Source organism: Somniosus microcephalus, unplaced genomic scaffold (assembly GCF_052327205.1).
Source record: "Somniosus microcephalus isolate GS21.2 unplaced genomic scaffold, FLI_Smic_1.0 unresolved_chr2, whole genome shotgun sequence".
NCBI classification, from domain to species: domain Eukaryota; kingdom Metazoa; phylum Chordata; class Chondrichthyes; order Squaliformes; family Somniosidae; genus Somniosus; species Somniosus microcephalus.
Window position 1 is genome coordinate 80,721,112 of NW_028225180.1, and position 18,872 is coordinate 80,739,983.

An 18,872-nucleotide genomic window follows, 5' to 3' on the forward strand; every position below is an offset into this window, starting at 1 on the left:
AGCTGGGACTCGGTCCCTCCCCTCCCTCTGTCCTCTGGAACAAGCTGGGACTCGGTCCCTCCCCTCCCTCTGTCCTCCTCTGGAACAAGCTGGGACTCGGTCCTCCCCTCTCTCTGTCCTCCTCTGGAACAAGCTGGGACTCGGTCACTCCCTCCCTCTGTCCTCCTCTGGAACAAGCTGGGACTCGGACCCTCCCCTCCCTCTGTCCTCCTCTGGAACAAGCTGGGACTCGGTCCCTCCCCTCCCTCTGTCCTCTGGAACAAGCTGGGACTCGGTCCCTCCCCTCCCTCTGTCCTCTGGAACAAGCTGGGACTCGGTCCCTCCCCTCCCTCTGTCCTCCTCTGGAACAAGCTGGGACTCGGTCCCTCCCCTCCCTCTGTCCTCTGGAACAAGCTGGGACTTGGTCCCTCCCTCCCTCTGTCCTCTGGAACAAGCTGGGACTCGGTCCCTCCCCTCCCTCTGTCCTCTGGAACAAGCTGGGACTTGGTCCCTCCCCTCCCTCTGTCCTCTGGAACAAGCTGGGACTCGGTCCCTCCCCTCGCTCTGTCCTCTGGAACAAGCTGGGACTCGGTCCCTCCCCTCCCTCTGTCCTCTGGAACAAGCTGGGACTCGGTCCCTCCCCTCCCTCTGTCCTCCTCTGGAACAAGCTGGGACTCGGTCCCTCCCCTCCCTCTGTCCTCCTCTGGAACAAGCTGGGACTCGGTCCCTCCCCTCCCTCTGTCCTCCTCTGGAACAAGCTGGGACTCGGTCCCTCCCCTCCCTCTGCCCTCCTCTGGAACAAGCTGGGACTCGGTCCCTCCCCTCCCTCTGTCCTCTGGAACAAGCTGGGACTCGGTCCCTGTCCTCCCTCTGTCCTCCTCTGGAACAAGCTGGGACTCGGTCCCTCCCCTCCCTCTGTCCTCCTCTGGAACAAGCTGGGACTCGGTCCCTCCCCTCCCTCTGTCCTCCTCTGGAACAAGCTGGGACTCGGTCCCTCCCCTCGCTCTGTCCTCTGGAACAAGCTGGGACTCGGTCCCTCCCCTCCCTCTGTCCTCCTCTGGAACAAGCTGGGACTCGGTCCCTCCCCTCCCTCTGTCCTCCTCTGGAACAAGCTGGGACTCGGTCCCTCCCCTCCCTCTGTCCTCTGGAACAAGCTGGGACTCGGTCCCTCCCCTCCCTCTGTCCTCCTCTGGAACAAGCTGGGACTCGGTCCCTCCCCTCCCTCTGTCCTCCTCTGGAACAAGCTGGGACTCGGTCCCTCCCCTCCCTCTGTCCTCCTCTGGAACAAGCTGGGACTCGGTCCCTCCCCTCCCTCTGTCCTCTGGAACAAGCTGGGACTCGGTCCCTCCCTCCCTCTGTCCTCTGGAACAAGCTGGGACTCGGTCCCTCCCCTCCCTCTGTCCTCCTCTGAACAAGCTGGGACTCGGTCCCTCCCCTCCCTCAGAATCACAGAAATCACAGAAACCCCACAGTGCAGATAGAGGCCATTTCGGCCCATCGAGCCTGCACCGACACATATCCCACCCGATCCCCGTAACCCCACGTATTTAATCCCCCCTAACACTAAGGGTCAATTTATCATCGCCAATCAACCTAACCCGCACATCTTTGGACTGTGGGAGGAAACCAGAGCACCCGGAGGAAACCCACGCAAACACGGGGAGAATGTGCAAACTCCACACAGACAGTCGCCCGAGGCCGGATTCGAACCCGGGTCCCTGGCGCTGTGAGGCAACAGTGCTAACCACTATGCCACCCCTCTGTCCTCCTCTGGAACAAGCTGGGACTCGGTCCCTCACCTTTCTCTGTCCTCCTCTGGAACAAGCTGGGACTCAGTCCCTCCCCTCCCTCTGTCCTCCTCTGGAACAAGCTGGGACTCGGTCCCTCACCTTCCTCTGTCCTCCTCTGGAACAAGCTGGGACTCGGTCCCTCCCCTCCCTCTGTCCTCCTCTGGAACAAGCTGGGACTCGGTCCCTCCCCTCCCTCTGTCCTCCTCTGGAACAAGCTGGGACTCGGCCCCTCCCCTCCCTCTGTAACAAGCTGGGACTCGGTCCCTCCCCTCCCTCTGTCCTCCTCTGGAACAAGCTGGGACTCGGTCCCTCCCCTCCCTCTGTCCTCCTCTGGAACAAGCTGGGACTCGGTCCCTCCCCTCCCTCTGTCCTCCTCTGGAACAAGCTGGGACTCGGTCCCTGTCCTCCCTCTGTCCTCCTCTGGAACAAGCTGGGACTCGGTCCCTCCCCTCCCTCTGTCCTCCTCTGGAACAAGCTGGGACTCGGTCCCTCCCCTCCCTCTGTCCTCCTCTGGAACAAGCTGGGACTCAGTCCCTCCCCTCCCTCTGTCCTCCTCTGGAACAAGCTGGGACTCGGTCCCTGTCCTCCCTCTGTCCTCCTCTGGAACAAGCTGGGACTCGGTCCCTCCCCTCCCTGTGTCCTCTGGAACAAGCTGGGACTCGGTCCCTCCCCTCCCTCTGTCCTCCTCTGGAACAAGCTGGGACTCGGCCCCTCCCCTCCCTCTGTAACAAGCTGGGACTCGGTCCCTCCCCTCCCTCTGTCCTCCTCTGGAACAAGCTGGGACTCGGTCCCTCCCCTCCCTCTGTCCTCCTCTGGAACAAGCTGGGACTCGGTCCCTCCCCTCCCTCTGTCCTCCTCTGGAACAAGCTGGGACTCGGTCCCTGTCCTCCCTCTGTCCTCCTCTGGAACAAGCTGGGACTCGGTCCCTCCCCTCCCTCTGTCCTCCTCTGGAACAAGCTGGGACTCGGTCCCTCCCCTCCCTCTGTCCTCCTCTGGAACAAGCTGGGACTCGGTCCCTCCCCTCCCTCTGTCCTCCTCTGGAACAAGCTGGGACTCGGTCCCTCCCCTCCCTCTGTCCTCCTCTGGAACAAGCTGGGACTCGGTCCCTGTCCTCCCTCTGTCCTCCTCTGGAACAAGCTGGGACTCGGTCCCTCCCCTCCCTGTGTCCTCTGGAACAAGCTGGGACTCGGTCCCTCCCCTCCCTCTGTCCTCCTCTGGAACAAGCTGGGACTCGGTCCCTCCCCTCCCTCTGTCCTCCTCTGGAACAAGCTGGGACTCGGTCCCTCCCCTCCCTCTGTCCTCCTCTGGAACAAGCTGGGACTCGGTCCCTGTCCTCCCTCTGTCCTCCTCTGGAACAAGCTGGGACTCGGTCCCTCCCCTCCCTCTGTCCTCCTCTGGAACAAGCTGGGACTCGGTCCCTCCCCTCCCTGTGTCCTCTGGAACAAGCTGGGACTCGGTCCCTCCCCTCCCTCTGTCCTCCTCTGGAACAAGCTGGGACTCGGTCCCTCCCCTCCCTCTGTCCTCCTCTGGAACAAGCTGGGACTCGGTCCCTCCCCTCGCTCTGTCCTCTGGAACAAGCTGGGACTCGGTCCCTCCCCTCCCTCTGTCCTCCTCTGGAACAAGCTGCGACTCGGTCCCTCCCCTCCCTCTGTCCTCCTCTGGAACAAGCTGGGACTCGGTCCCTCCCCTCCCTCTGTCCTCCTCTGGAACAAGCTGGGACTCGGTCCCTCCCCTCCCTCTGGAACAAGCTGGGACTCGGTCCCTCCCCTCCCCGTGTCCTCTGGAACAAGCTGGGACTCGGTCCCTCCCCTCCCTCTGTCCTCCTCTGGAACAAGCTGGGACTCGGTCCCTCCCCTCGCTCTGTCCTCTGGAACAAGCTGGGACTCGGTCCCTCCCCTCCCTCTGTCCTCTGGAACAAGCTGGGACTCGGTCCCTCCCCTCCCTCTGTCCTCCTCTGGAACAAGCTGGGACTCGGTCCCTCCCCTCCCTGTGTCCTCTGGAACAAGCTGGGACTCGGTCCCTCCCCTCCCTCTGTCCTCCTCTGGAACAAGCTGGGAGTCGGTCCCTGTCCTCCCTCTGTCCTCCTCTGGAACAAGCTGGGACTCGGTCCCTCCCCTCCGTGTCCTCTGGAACAAGCTGGGACTCGGTCCCTCCCCTCCCTGTGTCCTCTGGAACAAGCTGGGACTCGGTCCCTCCCCTCCCTCTGTCCTCCTCTGGAACAAGCTGGGACTCGGTCCCTCCCCTCCCTCTGTCCTCCTCTGGAACAAGCTGGGACTCGGTCCCTCCCCTCCCTGTGTCCTCTGGAACAAGCTGGGACTCGGTCCCTCCCCTCCCTCTGTCCTCCTCTGGAACAAGCTGGGACTCGGTCCCTCCCCTCCCTCTGTCCTCCTCTGGAACAAGCTGGGACTCGGTCCCTCCCCTCGCTCTGTCCTCTGGAACAAGCTGGGACTCGGTCCCTCCCCTCGCTCTGTCCTCCTCTGGAGCAAGCTGGGACTCGGTCCCTCCCCTCGCTCTGTCCTCTGGAACAAGCTGGGACTCGGTCCCTCCCCTCGCTCTGTCCTCTGGAACAAGCTGGGAGTCGGTCCCTCCCCTCCCTCTGTCCTCTGGAACAAGCTGGGACTCGGTCCCTCCCCTCGCTCTGTCCTCTGGAACAAGCTGGGAGTCGGTCCCTCCCCTCCCTCTGTCCTCTGGAACAAGCTGGGACTCGGTCCCTCCCCTCGCTCTGTCCTCCTCTGGAGCAAGCTGGGACTCGGTCCCTCCCCTCCCTCTGTCCTCTGGAACAAGCTGGGACTCGGTCCCTCCCCTCGCTCTGTCCTCTGGAACAAGCTGGGACTCGGTCCCTCCCCTCGCTCTGTCCTCTGGAACAAGCTGGGAGTCGGTCCCTCCCCTCCCTCTGTCCTCTGGAACAAGCTGGGACTCGGTCCCTCCCCTCGCTCTGTCCTCTGGAACAAGCTGGGAGTCGGTCCCTCCCCTCCCTCAGCGCCTCTGCCCACCTCTCGTTCATCGTGAGCTTTGTTTTGAAGCACAGACTGCCACCTGCCCCGAATGGTGTTGTTCAGCCCAGGACGGCCCGTACACCGATCAGAGATCCATCCTGGAACCACTCATAAGGAGCTCTGCTAAATGTTAATTAGGAATTTTACAGAGAATGCACAGCACAGAAACAGGCCATTCGGCCCAACTGCTCCGTGCCGGTGTTTCTGCTCCACACCAGCCCCCTCCCACCCCTCTTCATCTCACCCCATCAGCATATCCTTCTATTCCTTTCTCCCTCATGTGTTTATCCAGCTTCCCCTTAAATGCATCGATACTATTCGCCTCAACCACTCCCTGTGGTAGTGAGTTCCACATTCTCACCACTCTCTGGGTAAAGAAGTTTCTCCTGAATTCCCTATTGGATTTATTAGTGACTATCTTATATTGACAGCCCCTAGTTCTGGTCTCCCCCACAAGGGGAAACATCTTCTCTACGTCTACCCTATCGAACCCTTTCAGAATCTTAAAGACCTCGATCAGGTCGCCCCTCAGCCTTCGCTTTTCTAGAGAAAAGAGCCCCGGCCTGTTCAATCTTTCCTGACATTTGTGGGATCATTCTTGTAAATCTTTCTCCAGTGCATCTAGATCCTTTCTGTACACTATGGAGGCCAGAATTCTGCACAATTTGTGCTGTGCCAAAATTCTAATAATTTAAAAAGTGTAAAATGATCCTTTTCTTTGCTGTGTGTGTTTCGCGGTACTGGAGAAGGTGTGACGCATACATTCGGTTGTCTAGGTTACCACTGCAGCATTGCTGACCCATATTCCAATCGTCTAACTTTGGCTCCCACCCCCTGCTGATAACATTGACTGAGTGCGTCCGACTCTAACTGGGTGAAGGTGAAGTCTTCCACCTTGTTGTTTGCACAGACAATTGGTCTGCAGTTGCTGGGCCCGGATAACTGACGTGCCGATTGGTGTCGGCCGCGGCTCAGTGGGTAGCACTCTCGCTCTCTCTTGGCTCCGAGTCAGAACATCGTGCGTTCAAGTCCCACTTCCGAGACTGGAGCACAAAAATCCAGGCCGACACTCCCAGTGCGGTACTGAGGGAGCGCCGTACTGTCGGAGGGGCGGTACTGAGGGAGCACCGCACTGTCGGAGGGGCTGTACTGAGGGAGCGCCGCACTGTCGGAGGGGCGGTACTGAGGGAGCACCGCGCTGTCGGAGGGGCGGTACTGAGGGAGCGCCGCACTGTCGGAGGGGCAGTACTGAGGGAGCGCCGCACTGTCGGAGGGGCAGTACTGAGGGAGCGCCGCACTGTCGGAGGGACAGTACTGAGGGAGCGCCGCACTGTCGGAGGGGCAGTACTGAGGGAGCGCCGCACTGTCGGAGGGGCAGTACTGAGGGAGCGCCGCACTGTCGGAGGGGCTGTACTGAGGGAGCGCCGCACTGTCGGAGGGGCTGTACTGAGGGAGCGCCGCACTGTCGGAGGGGCGGTACTGAGGGAGCACCGCGCTGTCGGAGGGGCGGTACTGAGGGAGCGCCGCGCTGTCGGAGGGGCGGTACTGAGGGAGCGCCGCGCTGTCGGAGGGGCAGTACTGAGGGAGCACCGCACTGTCGGAGGGGCAGTACTGAGGGAGCGCCGCACTGTCGGAGGGACAGTACTGAGGGAGCGCCGCGCTGTCGGAGGGGCAGTACTGAGGGAGCGCCGCGCTGTCGGAGGGGCAGCACTGAGGGAGCGCCGCACTGTCAGAGGGGCAGCACTGAGGGAGCGCCGCACTGTCGGAGGGGCGGTACTGAGGGAGCGCCGCACTGTCGGAGGGGCGGTACTGAGGGAGCGCCGCGCTGTCGGAGGGACAGTACTGAGGGAGCGCCGCGCTGTCGGAGGGGCAGTACTGAGGGAGCGCCGCACTGTCAGAGGGGCAGTACTGAGGGAGCGCCGCACTGTCGGAGGGGCAGTCTTTCGGATGAGACGTTAAATCAAGTCTACCCTCTCAGGTGGACGAAAAAAATACCAAGGAAGAAGAGCAGGGGAGTTCTCCCCGATATCCTAGTCAATCCCTCGACCAACTCCTAAAATCATGATGGCATTGCTGTTTGTGGGAGCTGGCTGGCTCTGCACAGATTGGCTGCTGCGATTCCTACGTGATGGAAGGCGCTATAGGAATGCAAGTCTCTCTTCAGGACGGTTGCTGGTGTTTAAAGGTTTACTCACTGGGCTATGACGGGGCCTTTCTCCTACAATCAATGGCTTTGAGGTTTTCAAATGATTTCGATTGGCGAGTGATTATCAGTCTATGTTCTTTTGTCGTAGACAGGGGAAAATTGGCTTCTGTTACATTGAAATTACAGCCATTCGGCCCAAGTGCTCCGTGCCGGTGTTTCTGCTCCACACCAGCCTCCTCCCACCCCTCTTCATCTCACCCCATCAACATATCCCTCTATTCCTTTCTCCCTCATGTGTTTATCCAGCTTCCCCTTAAATGTATCGATACTATTCGCCTCAACCCCTCCCTGTGGTAGCGAGTTCCACATTCTCACCACTCTCTGGGTAAAGAAGTTTCTCCTGAATTCCCTATTGGATTTATTAGTGATGATCTTATATTGATGGCCCCTAGTTCTGGTCTCCCCCACAAGGGGAAACATCTTCTCTACGTCGACCCTATCGAACCCCTTCGTGATTTTAAAGACCTCGATCAGGTCACCCCTCAGCCTTCTCCTTTCTAGAGAAAAGAGCCCCGGCCTGTTCAATCTTTCCCGATAGTTATAACCTCTCAGTTCTGGGATCATCCTTGTAAATCTTTTTTGCACCTTCTCCAGTGCCTCAATATCCTTTCTATAATATGGAGACCAGAACTGTGCACAGATCTCCAAGTGTGGTCTAACCGAGGTATATGGAGACCAGGACTGTGCACAGTGCTCCAAGTGTGGTCTAACCGAGGCATATGGAGACCAGAACTGTGCACAGTGCTCCAAGTGTGGTCTAACCAAGGTATATGGAGAGCAGAACTGTGCACAGTGCTCCAAGTGTGGTCTAACCAAGGTATATGGAGACCAGGACTGTGCACAGTGCTCCAAGTGTGGTCTAACCAAGGTATATGGAGACCAGGACAGTGCACACTGCTCCAAGTGTGGTCTAACCAAGGTATATGGAGACCAGGACTGTGCACAGTGCTCCAAGTGTGGTCTAACCAAGGTATATGAAGAACAGAACTGTGCACAGTGCTCCAAGTGTGGTCTAACCGAGGTATATGGAGACCAGGACTGTGCACAGTGCTCCAAGTGTGGTCTAACCGAGGTATATGGAGACCAGGACTGTGCACAGTGCTCCAAGTGTGGTCTAACCAAGGTATATGGAGACCAGGACTGTGCACAGTGCTCCAAGTGTGGTCTAACCGAGGTATATGGAGACCAGGACTGTGCACGGTGCTCCAAGTGTGGTCTAACCGAGGTATATGGAGACCAGGACTGTGCACAGTGCTCCAAGTGTGGTCCAACCGAGGTATATGAAGACCAGGACTGTGCACAGTGCTCCAAGTGTGGGCCAACCAAGGTATATGGAGACCAGGACTGTGCACAGTGCTCCAAGTGTGGTCTAACCGAGGTATATGGAGACCAGGATTGTGCACAGTGCTGCAAGTGTGGTCTAACCGAGGTATACGGAGACCAGGACTGTGCACAGTGCTCCAAGTGTGGTCTAACCAAGGTATATGAAGACCAGGACTGTGCACAGTGCTCCAAGTGTGGGCCAACCAAGGTATATGGAGACCAGGACTGTGCACAGTGCTCCAAGTGTGGTCTAACCAAGGTATATGGAGACCAGGACTGTGCACAGTGCTCCAAGTGTGGTCTAACCAAGGTATATGGAGACCAGGACTGTGCACAGTGCTCCAAGTGTGGTCTAACCAAGGTATATGGAGACCAGGACTGTGCACAGTGCCCCAAGTGTGGTCTAACCGAGGTATATGGAGACCAGGACTGTGCACAGTGCTCCAAGTGTGGTCTAACCAAGGTATATGGAGACCAGGACTGTGCACAGTGCTCCGAGTGTGGTCTAACCGAGGTATATGGAGACCAGGACTGTGCACAGTGCTCCGAGTGTGGTCTAACCGAGGTATATGGAGACCAGGACTGTGCACAGTGCTACAAGTGTGGTCTAACCAAGGTATATGGAGACCAAGACTGTGTACAGTGCTCCAAGTGTGGTCTAACCAAGGTATATGGAGACTAGGACTGTGCACAGTGCTCCAAGTGTGGTCTAACCGAGGTATATGGAGACCAGGACTGTGCACAGTGCTCCAAGTGTGGTCTGACCAAGGTATATGGAGACCAGGACTGTGCACAGTGCTCCAAGTGTGGTCTAACCGAGGTATATGGAGACCAGAACTGTGCACAGTGCTCCAAGTGTGGTCTGACCAAGGTATATGGAGACCAGGACTGTGCACAGTGCTCCAAGTGTGGTCTAACCGAGGTATATGGAGACCAGGACTGTGCACGGTGCTCCAAGTGTGGTCTAACCAAGGTATATGGAGACCAGGACTGTGCACAGTGCTCCAAGTGTGGTCTAACCGAGGTATATGGAGACCAGGACTGTGCACAGTGCTCCAAGTGTGGTCTGACCAAGGTATATGGAGACCAGGACTGTGCACAGCGCTCCAAGTGTGGTCTAACCAAGGTATATGGAGACCAGGACTGTGCACAGTGCTCCAAGTGTGGTCTAACCAAGGTATATGGAGACCAGAACTGTGCACAGTGCGCCAAGTGTGGTCTAACCGAGGTATATGGAGACCAGGACTGTGCACAGTGCTCCAAGTGTGGTCTAACCGAGGTATATGGAGACCAGGACTGTGCACAGTGCGCCAAGTGTGGTCTAACCGAGGTATATGGAGACCAGGACTGTGCACAGTGCTCCAAGTGTGGTCTAACCAAGGTTCAGAATGGAAAATCCCTTCTCTTCTTCACACAGTTCCACGGGATCTTTAACATCACCAGAACCTTCAGGTAAGAGAGATACCAACTTAGCAAAGCGGAGAATTTAATTGTACGTTTGCAGGATTGAATAAAATCTTCTAACATTAAAAACAACAGATTTTTCTTTCTAATATTCGTTACAATTGATTGCAAACTGTCAATGATTGAGACGTAAAGCTGCTCTGATGCAGGAGCCGTGTCAGGTCCCTACCTGCCTCCGACAGCTCTTCAGGGTGATGCCTGTTTTAGCGCTGACGTCATCGAGATCTTTCTTGGTTCCTTTGGACAGCTTCTTCCCCAGAACCTCGCGCACAAAGGGCTCATCAAACGTGTAGTATCTGCCGAAGGGAAAGCGAATCACGTCGTCTCTCTGCCCGAATCATTTTACACAAATACACTTCCACTGGTACAGCACGGGTTAGATACAGAGTAAAGCTCCCTCTACACTGTCCCATCAAACACTCCCAGGGCAGGTACAGCACGGGTTAGATACAGAGTAAAGCTCCCTCTACACTGTCCCATCAAACACTCCCAGGGCAGGTACAGCACGGGTTAGATACAGAGTAAAGCTCCCTCTACACTGTCCCATTAAACACTCCCAGGGCAGGTACAGCACGGGTTAGATACAGAGTAAAGCTCCCTCTACACTGTCCCGTCAAACACTCCCAGGGCAGGTACAGCACGGGTTAGATACAGAGTAAAGCTCCCTCTACACTGTCCCATCAAACACTCCCAGGGCAGGTACAGCACGGGGTTAGATACAGAGTAAAGCTCCCTCTACACTGTCCCATCAAACACTCCCAGGGCAAGTACAGCACGGGGTTAGATACAGAGTAAAGCTCCCTCTACACTGTCCCCAACAAGGTCAGACCAGGGAGGTCCGGCAGGTTTGCTTCCTGCAAGGACATGAGTGAACCGGTTGGTCGTATTCAGTTCAGTCGCAGTGCTAGTTCCAGCCAATTCAGCTTAGTTTTGCTTACTTTTCAATCAACATGGACTGCATGGGTGGTGGGATCTGGAAGAGGAGCTGGTTGATCAGTTTTGGGGGGCTGTGCAGCAAACGCTCCAACATCTGGAAGGCACGGTAATGATCCATGGTGTCGCTCTCCAGAACATCGGGGGCGGCGCCAGCCTGCTCCAATATCCCACTTTCGATTCGGATTGTAACGGCATCACTGACTGGAAGGAAGAGGCGGTAAATGGAGAGAGACAATCTAGACAACACCAGCGCCAGATATCGCACACTTGCCGATCTCCTCCGCCCATCCTCGCACAAACCTTCGGCTGGCCAGGGTCTGCACTGGCCATTTCCCCCCAAATCAAATCTAGCAATGGGGAACGTTATCTTGGGGCAGGATGCACAAGCAACAAGATTCTGGCCAGGTTTGGACGGAGACCGACTTGTGCTTCCATTGTCTGTCACCGTGTCCCTCTGAAACATCTGGAAGCTCTCCACAAGTGCTTTGTGTCCCTCAAACATCTGGAAGCTCTCCACAGGGGCGTGGTGTTCCTCAGAAACCTCTAGAAGGTCTACATAGTGCGTTATCGTCCCTCAGAAACCTCTGTGCCATGTATCTTTCTCATAGACACAAGCATAGCATAGAACGGCCGAAATTCCACACACTTTCTCTCTCAGTGTACTGGAGCCCTACTACATAAGAAATAGGAGCAGGAGTAGGCCAATCGGCCCCTCGGGCCTGCTCCACCATTCAATAAGATCATGGCTGATCTGATCCTAACCTCAAATCTTCTATCACTCTCCATCCCACCCGAACCCATGTGATCTCCCGGGAGAGGCGAAAAACCAGATAAAAAACCCAATGGCCAATTTGGGAGAAAAAATCTGGGAAATTCCTCTCCGACCCATCTAGGCGATTGAAACTCGTCCAGGAGATCACTCTGTCCCTGTATTTTCTACAGTACTTACCTTCTGTAAAGGCGATCTCCACCCCAGCCAGGAACAGGAATAGAACCATCTCCTGAAATCTAACACAGAATTAGAACACAAGAAGTAGGAGCAGAACAAGGCTACACGGCCCCTGGGCCCGCTCCACTACCCACAGGGCCATGACCATTCCGAACCTAGACTCATGTCCAATTTCCTGCCCGCTCCCCGTAACCCTTAATTCTCTTTACTTCTAGGAAACTATCTATTTCTATTTTAAATTTATTTAATGATGTAGCTTCCACAGCTTTCTGGGGCAGCAAATTCCACAAACCTACTACCCTCTGAGTGAAAAAGTTTCTCCTCATCTCAGTTTTGAAAGAGCAGCCCCTTATTTTAAGATTATGCCCCCTAGTTCTAGTTTCACCCATCATTGGGAACATCCTCACCGCATCCACCCGATCAAGCCCCTTCACAATCTTAGATGTTTCAATAAGGCGGAAGTCTAAAGGCGGAAGTCACACCCCCATCCACATCCATAGGGCTGTGGTGGAAAGGGTGGACAGCTTTAAGTTCCTCGGAGTCCACATCACTGAAGACCTCTCCTGGTCCCTCAATACCTCCTCTCTGGTGAGGAAGGCCCAGCAGCGCCTATATTTCCTAAGGAGGCTGAAGGGATGTAACCTGTCACCCCTGATCCTCTCTAACTTTTACCGCTGCACAATAGAGAGCATCCTGACGAACTGTATCACAGTATGGTATGGCAGCTGTAGCTACTATGACCGGAAAGCCCTGCAGCGGGTAATCAAAACTGCCCAACGCATTACCGGCACCCGGCTACCGACCATAGAGCACATATACCAGAAACACTGTTTACGGAGGTCACGGACCATCATCAAAGACCCTACCCACCCCAGCCACAGTCTGTTCGCCCTCCTGCCATCTGGGAGACGCTACAGATGCATTCGCACCCGAACGACCAGATTTAGGAACAGCTTCTTTCCCAGGGCTGTCATCCTACTGAACTCCACAAATAAACTCTAAAGCCTGCACATCTGCCAGTGCACTTTATTATGGGTATGCTTATGTTAATGTATTACAAGCCAAATGTATGCTGAATGTTTAAATGTCTTAATCTAAATGTACACTCTCGGGAGCCGCAAGCCTACATTTCGTTGTACTGCACTTGTGCACTAACAATGACAATAAAAGTTGATTATTATTATATTATTATTATAAGATCGCCTCTCATTCTTCTGAACTCCAATGAGTAGAGTCCCAAGCTACTCAACCTCTCCTCATATGTCCATCCCCTCATCCCCGGGATTAACCAAGTGAACCTTCTTTGTACTGACTCGAGAGCAAGTATGTCTTTTCTTAAGTATGGACACCAAAACTGTATGCAGTATTCCAGGTGCGGTCTCACCAATACCTTGTACAACTGTAGCAATACCTCCCTGTTTTTATATTCTATCCCCCTAGCAATGGAAGCCAACATTCCATTGGCCTTCTTGATCACTTGCTGCACCTGCATACTAGCTTTTTGAGTTTCGTACACCAGGACCCCCAGATCCCTTTGTACTACAGTACTTTCCAGTTTCTTGCCATTAAGATAATAACTTGCTCTATGATTTTTCCTGCCAAAGTGCATAACCTCACACTTTCCAGTATTGTATTCCATCTGCCAAATCTCTGCCCACTTACTTAGCCTGTCTATGTCACTTTGCAGGTTTTTTTTATGTCCTCCTCACTCACTACTTTCCCTCCCATCTTTGTATCATCTGCAAACTTTGATATGTTGCACTCGGTCCCCTCCTCCAAATCGTTAATATAGATTGTAAAGAGTTGGGGACCCAGCACTGACCCCTGCGGAACACCACTAGTTACTGATTGCCAGTCTGAGAATGAACCATTTATCCCAACTCTCTGCTTTCTGTTAGAGAGCCAATTCTCCACCCACGCCAGAATATTACCCCCAATGCCATGATTTTTTATCTTGAGCAATAATCTTTTGTGTGGCACCTTGTCAAATGCCTTTTGGAAGTCTAAATACACTACGTCCACTGGTTCTCTTTTATCCACCCTGTATGTTACTTCCTCAAAGAACTCAAGCAAATTTGTCAAACATGACTTCCCCTTCATGAAACCATGCTGAGTTTGTCCTATTAAATTATGTTTATCCAAATGTCCCGTTACTGTCTCCTTAATAATGGACTCTAACATTTTACCAACCACAGATGTTAGGCTAACAGGTCTATAGTTTCCAGCCTTCTGCCTACTACCCTTTTTAAATATTGGTGTTACATTAGCAGTTTTCCAATCTGCCGGGACCTTTGCTGAGTCTAGGGAGTTTTGGAAAATTACCAATGCATCCACAATCCCTACCGCCACTTCCCTCAAGACCCTAGGATGTAAGCCATCAGGTCCAGTGGATTTATCCGGCTTAAGTCCCATTATTTTACCAAGTACCACTTCCTTAGTGATTTTAATCGTATTTAGCTCCTCCCCCCCTACAGCCCCGTTTGTCCAGTGTTGGGATATTCTTAGTGTCCTCTACCATAAAGACTGATACAAAATATTTGTTCAGCGTTTTTGCCATCTCCATGTTTCCCACCATTAATTTCCCAGTCTCATCCTCTAAGGGACCAACATTGACTTTAGCCACCCTTTTTCTTTTTATATAACTATAGAAACTTTTGCTATCCGTTTTTATATTTTTTGCTAATTTACTTTCATAATCTATCTTCCCTTTCTTAATCAATCTTTTTGTTATTTTTTGCTGTCTTTTAAAGACTTCCCAATCTTCTATCCTCCCACTAGATTTGGCTACCTTATATGCCCTTGTTTTTAGTCGGATACTATCCTTAATTACTTTACTTAGCCGCGGATGGCTATCTTTTCTTTTACACCCTTTTTTCCTCAGTGGAATATATATTTTTTGAAAGTTGTAAAATAACTCCTTAAATGTACACCACTGATCATGTACCGTCTTACCTTTTAATCTATTTTCCCAGTCCACTCTAATCAATTCCGCTCTCATACCTTCATAGTCTCCTTTATTCAAGCTCAGCACGCTTGTTTGAGATCCAACCTTCTCACCCTCTACTTGAATATGGAATTCAACCATGTTATGGTCACTCATTCCAAGGGGATCCTTTACCTCCCCTTCTGCACACCGTTGGGAAGGTATGAAACTGTTTGACAGGCGATATCCAGGTGAAGCTCTCCCCTGTATAGCCGAGGGCGTTCAGCAGCTTCACTGCGGTCACGTTTGAATGATAAGGGGCAAGGGGAAGAGGGCAGCGCACCCCTCCGCAGCAGTACGTCTACTGATGGCCAGGTCTATTAAAGCCAATCAGGAGACAGTACGATGAAAAACTAGGACTGCAAATCCATTTATAATCCTACATTGCTTCACCCCTGCAATACGACAATTCAACTGTCCCTCAGAAACAGCTGAAAGCTCCATACAGCTAGGACATGGTGACGGGGTGAGATGACGAGGGGTGGGAGGAGGCTCGTGTGGAGCAGAAACACCGGCACGGACCAGTTGTGCCGAATGGCCTGTTTCTGTGCTGTAGGCTCGATGTAAGTGAACGGAAAGCAGATAGAGGTTAAGTTATGACCTTTTTCATGCAGGTTAAAAGTCGACACTCCTGGTGCAGGTTAAAGGTCGATACTCCTGGTGCAGGTTAAAGGTCGACACTCCTGGTGCAGGTTAAAGGTTAGCATTGCACGATACAGTTCATGGTTAGCGCCCGCGGGGCGGGTTCACGGTTAGCGCCCGCGGGGCGGTTTCACAATGCGCGCTGCAAACCGCGGCCTGCCTCAACCCTTTACCTGAATACCCATCGAGCCAGAGCTGATAAACGTCCTTGTCAATCAGCGTTGTGTTTCCCACAAACACGTCGAGCTCCACCGCCATGACCCAGCGTCTCCGGTACCCGGCCGCCAGTAACCCGGGTCAGCGCCCCCACACCGTCCGCTGCGCCTCGCAATAAACTAACTGCTCCCCCGTCACCGGGATCACTGCCTGTGCCGGTAACTAGAATCACCACAGCCCACCGTTATTACTGGCGTTAATGTGCCTGCTTACACTCACCCCCAGCACCTGTTACTATGGTAACTGACCCCCCCTTTACCCTGTCACTACGGTAACTGACCCCCAGCACCTGTTACTACGGTAACTGACCCACCCCAGCACCTGTTACTATGGTAACAGACCCCCTTTACCCTATTACTACGGTAACTGACCCCCAGCACCTGTTACTACGGTAACTGACCCACCCCAGCACCTGTTACTACGGTAACTGACCCCCTTTACCCTATTACTACGGTAACTGACCCCCCAGCACCTGTTACTACGGTAACTGACCCACCCCAGCACCTGTTACTACGGTAACTGACCCCCCCCGGCCTGTTACTATGGTAACTGACCCCCTTTACCCTGTTACTATGATAACTGACCCCCCCCAGGCCGTTACTATGGTAACTCTCTGTATAGAGGGGAGGGGGTTAAAACCCTTCTAACTGAGCCGCTCGGTGAATCAATCTTACTGATTCTAATAGAGAAAATTAAAAAAATAAACCTCCTTCTCCCGCCCCCCCCAAAAAATAAACCCACAACAAGATCGAGGGGAAAGACATCCGGGTCGAAAGCCGCCGTCCAATCAGAGAGGAGAGCGTCGGGTGACCTCTGGAGGGGCGGGTGGGCGGGGCGTGGGTGAGCTTCCGGTGAGGGGTGACCAATGGGAAGGCAGCCGCCGCGCATGCTCCGTTCCGCCTGGCTGGTTGAGGGGGGCGGGGCCAGAAGCCAGACCCTAGCAACGGGGGACCAGGGCCTAGCAACGGGGGCCGCAAGGCCCAAAGTGAGAGGGTGGGGAACCCCATTGAAACCTATAGCAATCTGAGGGGAGGGGGGAACCCCATTGAAACCTATAGCAATCTGAGGGGAGGGGGGAATCTCATTGAAACCTATAGCAATCTGAGGGGTGGGGGGAACCCCATTGAAACCTATAGCAATCTGAGGGGAGGGGGGAATCCCATTGAAACCTATAGCAATCTGAGGGGAGGGGGGAATCTCATTGAAACCTATAGCAATCTGAGGGGAGGGGGGAACCCCATTGAAACCTATAGCAATCTGAGGGGAGGGGGGAATCCCATTGAAACCTATAGCAATCTGAGGGGAGGGGGGAATCTCATTGAAACCTATAGCAATCTGAGGGGAGGGGGGTATCCCATTGAAACCTACAGCAATCTGAGGGGAGGGGGGAATCTCATTGAAATCTACAGCAAAATCAACAACGTCTTGCATTTATATAGCACCTTTAATGAAGTAAAACGTCCCAAGGTGCTTCACTGGAGCGATTATCAGACAAAATTTGACACCGAGCCACATAAGGAGATATTAGGACAGGTGACCAAAAGCTTGGTCAAAGAGGCAGATTTTAAGGAGCGTTTGAAAGGCGGAGAGAGAGGCGGAGAGGTTTAGGGAGGGAATTCCAGAGCTTAGGGCCCAGGCAGCTGAAGGCACGGCCGCCAATGGTGGAGCGATTAAAATCGGGGGATGCTCAAGAGGCCAGATTTGGAGGAGCGCAGAGATCTCGGGGGGTTGTGGGGCTGGAGGAGGTTACAGAGATAGGGAAGGGGGCGAGGGCCATGGAGGGATTTGAAAACAAGGATGAGAATTTTAAAATCGAGGCGTTGCTTAACTGGGAGCCAATGTAGGTCAGCGAGCACAGGGGGAGATGGGTGAACGGGACTTGGTGCGGGTTAGGACACGGGGCAGCAGAGTTTTGGATGACCTTAAGTTTACGTAGGGTGGAACATGGGAGGCCGGCCAGGAGTGTGTTGGAATAGTCAAGTAGGAATCTGAGGTTGGTGGGGGGGGATTGACAGGGGCTTGCTGCAATTGTACAGGGCTCTGGTGAGACCACACCTGGAGTACTGTGCACAGCTTTGGTCTCCTTACCTGAGGAAGGGCAACCTTGAGGGGGTCCGGACAAGAGTAGACGGGGAAAAAAACTGTTCCCTGTTGGTGGAAGGACCGAGAACCAGAGGACACAGATTCAAGGCGATTGGCAGGAGACCCAAAGGTGACAGAAGGAATGCAGTGGCGGCAGACTCAATCACGGCTTTCAAAAGAGATTTGGATAAGTACCTGAAGGAAAAAAAATTTGCAGGGCTACGGGGAAAGGGCAGGGGGAGAGGGACTAGCTGAAGTGCTCTTGCAGAGAGCCGGCACGGGCTCGACGGGCCGAATGGCCTCCTTCTGTGCTGTAACCATTCTATGATTCTTGCCTTAGAGGCGGTACAACAAAGATTCACTAGACTGATCCTATGAGGATTTACATCTGCCTGAGAGAGCAGAAAGGGTCTCGGTTTAGCGTCTCATCCGAAAGACGGCCCCTCCGACAGTGCGGCGCTCCCTCAGTACTGCCCCTCCAACAGTGCGGCGCTCCCTCAGTACTGCCCCTCCGACAGTGCGGCGCTCCCTCAGTACTGCCCCTCCGACAGTGCGGCGCTCCCTCAGTACTGTCCCTCCGACAGTGCGGCGCTCCCTCAGTACTGCCCCTCCAACAGTGCGGCGCTCCCTCAGTACCGCCCCTCCGACAGTGCGGCGCTCCCTCAGTACTGTCCCTCCGACAGTGCGGTGCTCCCTCAGTACTGCCCCTCCGACAGTGCGGTGCTCCCTCGGTACTGTCCCTCTGACAGTGCAGCGCTCCCTCAGTACTGCCCCTCTGACAGTGCAGCGCTTCCTCAGTACTGCCCCGCCGACAGTGCGGCGCTCCCTCAGGACTGCCCCTCCAACAGTGCGGCGCTCCCTCAGTACCGCCCCTCCGACAGTGCGGCGCTCCCTCAGTACCGCCCCTCCGACAGTGCGGCGCTCCCTCAGTACTGCCCCTCCGACAGTGCGGTGCTCCCTCAGTACTGTCCCTCTGACAGTGCAGCGCTCCCTCAGTACTGCCCCCCCAACAGTGCAGCGCTCCCTCAGTACTGCCCCTCCGACAGTGCGGCGCTCCCTCAGTACTGTCCCTCCGACAGTGCGGCGCTCCCTCAGTACTGCCCCTCCAACAGTGCGGCGCTCCCTCAGTACCGCCCCTCCGACAGTGCGGCGCTCCCTCAGTACTGTCCCTCCGACAGTGCGGTGCTCCCTCAGTACTGCCCCTCCGACAGTGCGGTGCTCCCTCGGTACTGTCCCTCTGACAGTGCAGCGCTCCCTCAGTACTGCCCCTCTGACAGTGCAGCGCTTCCTCAGTACTGCCCCGCCG

The 18,872-nt window shown here is 54.6% G+C and overlaps 1 protein-coding gene across 2 annotated transcripts; it reads right to left on the reverse strand.

Moving 5' to 3' along the window:
• Positions 1-9,900: 9,900 nt before the first annotated feature.
• On the reverse strand, positions 9,901-16,255 carry LOC147092890 (acidic fibroblast growth factor intracellular-binding protein-like). Of its 2 annotated transcripts, none has more exons than XM_085976169.1 (3): positions 15,442-16,255; positions 10,697-10,895; positions 9,901-10,054 (listed from the first exon to the last, which is right to left on the reverse strand). In XM_085976169.1, exons 1-3 carry the CDS (start codon positions 15,524-15,526, stop codon positions 9,916-9,918), a joined length of 423 nt encoding a protein of 140 aa, XP_085832295.1. In that variant the 5' UTR covers positions 15,527-16,255; the 3' UTR covers positions 9,901-9,915. The 2 variants fall into 2 exon arrangements, with proteins under 2 accessions (XP_085832295.1, XP_085832296.1); XM_085976170.1 differs by lacking the exon at positions 15,442-16,255 and adding an exon at positions 11,644-11,797.
• Positions 16,256-18,872: the final 2,617 nt, after the last annotated feature.